Here is a 6,000-nt window from a genome sequence, read left to right as displayed (position 1 = left end):
CCTCCCCTAGCCCCCAAACCACCTCTTTTTTTAGCCAAACCAAATAAACTGAGCTTCTTCAGACTCAGGTTGTTTAAATTCAGAACAATTTCCTGATTTCCTTCCAAGAGGGGAGGAACAGGACCCAGCATTGTCCCCGTGTCACACACCCAGAGAAATCATTCAAACAGTGCCGTGGCTGTGGTGTCCCAACCACAAAATAATATGTTTATTTTTTTTTTCCACCACTTCTTTTTTTTTTTTCTGTTTGTTTGTTGTTGTCATTTTATTGATAAAAACTACACAAAAACTAACTGATCATAATAATTAATAAAAAAACAAAACCAAAACCCAAACCAAAAAAACGTTACACATTCTGCCGTGTTTTAGAAATTGTGTCAGCCAGTGAGTTGCACTAAATGCTCTTTAAAAGATTCTCCTTCTGATCCATTTCAAGCACTTTGCTTCCATTTTGGTTCCCAAACGTCCACGAATTTTGTTTAACAAGCACCACTGGCCTGGAAATCTGAGTTGTGATTCCATTGCAGTATTTCCCCCTTTTTTTTTTGTTTTAGAGCCCAAAAAGGAATTAGAGTGTCAACAATGAAGCACAATGAAGATAAAAAAAATCAAAAGCCCCCTCCATAGTGTACAGCCTGTGTCTTAAATGTACATGCACCCGAGTTTCTTTGTTTCTTCTGCATCAATTGCCAAGGTCCTTTTGGTTCAACATAAGCTTTAATGCCCATGTCTGAAGGTTGAAATACTAATGCTCAACCACTTAAAAAACAACCCCAAAAAAAAAATAACCCAACCCCCGAAAGGAAAAAAAGAAAATATAGAGCTATCTTTTGTTGGTTTAAAAAGAACAAAAATAGTCAACGGATCTTTGTAATAAACACTTAATAAGGGAACATGGCTGACCCTCCCCAGAGCCTCGCCCTCCCCACCCCATTTATTTTTTACCTGTGGTTCTCCTTCCCTGGAACCGTGCAATGTAGAAAAATCAAATATACAAACAAAACTCTTAATCCATCCCTTTATGTAGCTAGAGTGAAATCTATTTGTTGTCGCCGCCGTCGCTGTCGTTCTTTTTAATAAGAACTCGACAATCTCTCTCTCTCTCTCTCTTTAATATTTACACCGAGGAATTTGTTTGAAAGTTTAAAGCGAAGGGAAAAAATCCTGAAGTTTCTCCGCGCTGCGAGTTCCGCGCCGCCACCTCCTTGCCCTCGGGAGTGTTTCCCCGCTGGAACGGCGGCGTTGGAACAACCTTGCCTGGTCTCCTGCAGGACCAAAGGTCCCTCCCAGAGCTGTCCCCAAGAGGCGGTTGGCCAACGTTAGTTGGGTATTCTCTCGATGTAGATGGCGGGGGCGGCGGAGCGCGCGATGGTGGCGATGAAGCTGTGCTCGCGGCCCAGGTCCAGCGTGGAGGGCTCCGCCGGGTCCCTGGACACCGTCTCGTAGCCCTTGTTGACGTGGAGGGGCTTGTGGGCCTGGCAGTAGCCGATCACGGGCTGGTCGTAGCTGTAGTAGGGTAAGGTCTTCATGTGGTGAGGGACCTGCATGAGGAACGGGAGCAAAGAGCAGCAGATGAGCATCGTGGTGGTGCAGCATCACCAGAAATCCCAACGCGGCCCCAGTCACCAGAAATCCCAACGCGGCCTCAGTTACCAGAAATCCCAACGCGGCCCCAGTCACCAGAAATCCCAACGCGGCCCCAGTCACCAGAAATCCCAACGCGGCCCCAGTCACCAGAAATCCCAATGTGGCCTCAATCACCAGAAATCCCAACGCGGCCTCAACCCCCCTGGGATCAGCCCACAGGAGAAAGCCCTGAGGGCTCCCAGCTCCCTGCAGCACCTTCAGGTCCCTCTGGGGCAGCACTGCCAGGCTGGGAGAGCTGTGGGAGGAGGAGATGCTCCAGGGGGATCTGAGAGCCTCTCTTAGAGTGATAAAAGGGAAGGAGAAGGATTTTTTTATATGGACAGTGGTTTTGCACTGCCTGAGGGATATTGGGATGGAATTACTTCCTGAGACGGAATTGCCAGAGCAGTTGTGGCTGCCCCTGGATCCCTGGAAGTGCCCAAGGCCAGTCTGGAGCACCCTGGTCTATGGAAGGTGTGGGACCCATGGTGGGGCTGGATGGGCTTCGAGGTCTCCTCCAACCCCAAACCATTCCAGGATTCCCTGGGCAGGTTTGGATGGGATTTTGAGGAGAAGTATTGGGAGAGGGGCTGGGATGGAATTCCCAGAGGAGCTTGAGATCTCTGGCAGTGCCCAAGGCCAGGTTGGAGCCACCTGGGACAGTGGAAAGTGTGGGACCCATGGTGGCGCTGGAATGGGATGATTTTAAGGTCCCTCCCACCCCAGACAATTCCAGGATTCCATGAGTGTCCCGCCTCCTGGATGGATCCTGCCTGGCAGTGCTGGAGCCAGAGCAGAGGGAGCTGCTCTCCCTCCCTCTCTCCCTTTCCCCAGTTTGTGGGCAGATGCTCAAACTGCTCCGTTCTGGCTCTTCTGGATGACCCAGCTCTGAAAAAAACAAACCAAGGGGTTTGTAAACCCAGCAGCTTCCAAAAGCGCCTGGAAAGGTGCTGAGTGTTTCCAGAGCAGCCTGGGAATGTGAAAGGCAGAGGCAGCTGGCAGCAGGGGTGGTGCCAGCACAGCTGGAACATCTGTTTCTTGCTTCCAGGACAAAGCTGCTCACCCAAGGTCACGGTTCCCCGCGTTCTTTATCTCCCAACCTCCCCAAGATAAACCCTGTCAAAGCAGCTCCACTGCTGCTCACCAGAGCTGAGCACATCCACACCTTGTACAAATGGATTTCCAAACCCTGAATGCCAACTCTTCCTTATGTAAATCCTCAGAAACTGCCAGCCCCCCACCTGCTTTTTTTGCTTTTTTTCTTCTTTTTTTTTTTTTCCCCCTTCCATAAATATTCCACACTTGCAAATGTTAATCCTACGACTAAATATGATTTATGGCACAACATCAGATACAAATCTTTGCAGATAATTTTATCATCTGCAAGAGATGAGCTGATCAAGTCGAAAGAAATATGCTCTGAGGGAGAAAAACACATGTGGCAGGAGAGAGAGAGAGGCGAGAGTTGATTCTAACGCTGCCAGCAAACCTGAGCTCATTATAGCTGCAGATATCCTACACATAATCCAATCTTGGAACAAATGCCTTTTGATTTTCCAGGCTGAACTTTAAGTGAAGACCAGCAGAGCTAATTTCTCCCAAATTTTCATTGCTCCGTGCACTTCATCCCCCAAAAACCAGCATGGAAAAAGCAAAGGCGTTAAAGCTAATTGGGAAACTTTGCAGGGTCAGAGTTCCTCTTGATGTGGATCCCCTGCAGAAGGCTGGAGAGATCCCAAAAACCCTTCCGAGAGCTGGAATTCAGCTGCAGATTTGATTTGACGCGGCAGCTGAGTGGCAGGGACGCAGAGGACAAGCTGCCGGGTGGGATTTGACGGGACAACCGTGCTCACTTGTGGAGTCACAGGATCTCCCCTGGATAGAGCAATATCCGTGCCAGGCCCTGTCTCAGCTTTAAGGCAGCTTTTTATGATCCCATAAAAGCCAAGGACTGTTTGTGTTCCGGAGAGCTGAGGGATGGAGGGCCTGGCTGCAATAACACACAGCTCATTGAGCACCTGAGGCCGGGCTGCAAGCTCCACACCGAGGCAGAGTGTTGCAGATATAAATTACAATGTTGGCTTTTTGCAAATATTAACATGGATTTTCTGTGCGTGGCGTTCAAGTGACTTTGTTATAGAGATATTGTTTTTATTTCAGATATACGTATCTGAAATATATATATATTTAAGATATGTTATATTTATCATCATTATCTGAAATATATATAAATTTCAGATATAAATTATAATGTTGGCTTTTTGCAAATATTAACATGGATTTTCTGTGCGTGGTGTTCAAGTGACTTTGTTATAGAGATATAGTTTTTATTTCAGATATATATGTATCTGAAATAGATATATATTTAAGGTATATTGTAGTTATATTTATTATCTGAAATATATATCTATTTCAGATATATATTATAATATTCATATATATATTATAATATTGGCTTTTTGCAAATATGAAAATGGATCTTATGCGTGTGGTGTTAAATAACTTTGTTATAGAGATACAGTTTTTATGTCAGATATATATATCTGAAATATATATATATATTTCAGTTATACTATATTTATATTTATTATCTGAAAGATATATATTTAAGATATATTTATTATCTGAAATATATATATATTTCAGATATATATTATAATATTGGCTCATCAGAAATATTAAAATAGATTTTATGTGCGTCGCGTTAAAGTGACTTTGTTATAGAGATATAGTTTTTATTTCAGATATATATATCTGAAAAATATATATATTTAAGATATATTATATTTATCATCATTATCTGAAATATAGATATATATTTCAGATATATATTTCTGAAATATATATATATTTAAGATATATTACATTTACATTTACATTTACATTTACATTTACATTTACATTTACATTTACACTTAAATGTGTATTTATATTTATATTTATATTTATAACCTGAAATATCTATATATTTCAGATATATATATTATAATATTGGCTTTTTGCAAATATGGAAATGGGTTTTATGTGCGTGGTGTTAAAGTGACTTTGTTATAGAGATATAGTTTTTATTTCGGTTGTTAATTAAGCTTAGACAACGTGGTGGAATGGCTGTTTGTGTTAAAATTCCTGCTGGGATGGGATAACACCCAATGGACACAGGATGAGCACACCTGCACAGATCTGCCATCAGCACCCACCCTCGGAAGGCAGCGTGCACCAAGTCCCAAAAACTGGAGGTGATAATAAAAAATGCACTAAAACCTGTCCTTGCCTGGAAAACAGCTCTGCATTTGCTGGGACACACAAGGGCTCAGTTTTTATTTACTCTGAGATGACTCCAGGTGACACCTGAGCCCCCAAAAAGCCTTTCCAGGACACAGCCTTGCTGCAGTTGTGGGGACAATTGTGCCAGCACTCATCCAGGAAAATGATGGAAAACACTGGGGATGCTGTTCACAGCACAGAAAGCTGTTACTATTCTATTTTTACAGATCCAGAGATCAACAAAACACGTTCAATATCATCTAAGTTGCAGAGAATTAATTTTAGAAGTGTTTTTGTTCTAGGTTCTGAGGTAATTTATTTTTTTTTTCCCACTCCTGCTATGGAACTAATACCTGAGATGCTCAGATATAACCTTGCACAAGTCATTTTATGAGCTGTAAAATGAGAAGCTTCAGCCCTGCCCCTGCTTGTCCTTGGTGTCTGGAGCTCTTTGAGGTGAGGACTGTTTGTGCAGAGACTGAAACAACCCAGCTGTGACCTGAGCTGGGCCTGTTCAGCTGCTTTGGCCTCCAAGAAGACAAAAAAACAACAACAACAAAAAAAAAATCAGAACAATTTCCAGTCAGGTAAAATTTAAAAAAATTCAGACAAATAAATACAGCCCTGGGATCGTGGGGGTGGAGTCTCCATCCATGGGGGGGATTTAACATGGAATCATGGAATGGTTTGGGTTGAAAAGGACCTTAAAGTCCATCCAGTGCCATGGGCAGGGACATTTTCCACTGTCTCAGGTGGCTCCAACCTGGCCTTGGGCACTGCCAGAGATGGGGCAGTCACAATGCTCTGATTTGTTGTGATCCTGAACAGCATTTCCTGAAAATCTTCTCTTTAATTTTTCTCTTTTCATTTCCATTTTCAATTCTAAAACCGGCGCTGCCCAATCCTTACCTGAAGCCCTGAAAATTTTTGCAGCAGGAAAACAGAATCGGCAGGAGAACGAGCCCCGGAATCAGACACACAATGAACATTTTGGGTTTGGACCTTATGGTAGAACTCTCATCCTTCCCTGGGAGGGTGGAGAGGGGCTGGGATGGAATTCCCAGGGGATGTGGGGCTGCCCTGGATCCCTGGAAATGTGCAAGTCCAGGT

General features: G+C 43.5%; 1 protein-coding gene across 2 annotated transcripts in view; it reads right to left on the bottom strand.

The window, feature by feature from the left end:
• Nucleotides 1-335: 335 nt before the first annotated feature.
• LRRTM4 (leucine rich repeat transmembrane neuronal 4) overlaps nt 336-6,000 on the bottom strand; it is a 122,166-nt gene continuing 116,501 nt past the window's right edge. The window contains exon 3 of one of the 2 annotated variants that reach the window (XM_058820264.1): nt 336-1,541. In XM_058820264.1, coding sequence (XP_058676247.1) covers nt 1,320-1,541 — 222 coding nt within the window. In that variant the 3' untranslated portion in view covers nt 336-1,319. The remainder of the gene's footprint in view (nt 1,542-6,000) is intronic. The other variant, XM_058820265.1, reaches the window with a different exon arrangement.

This window comes from Ammospiza caudacuta, chromosome 26, assembly GCF_027887145.1.
Source record: "Ammospiza caudacuta isolate bAmmCau1 chromosome 26, bAmmCau1.pri, whole genome shotgun sequence".
NCBI classification, from domain to species: domain Eukaryota; kingdom Metazoa; phylum Chordata; class Aves; order Passeriformes; family Passerellidae; genus Ammospiza; species Ammospiza caudacuta.
Note: the sequence above shows the minus strand (reverse complement) of the source record. Positions and strands in the feature narration are given on the sequence as shown.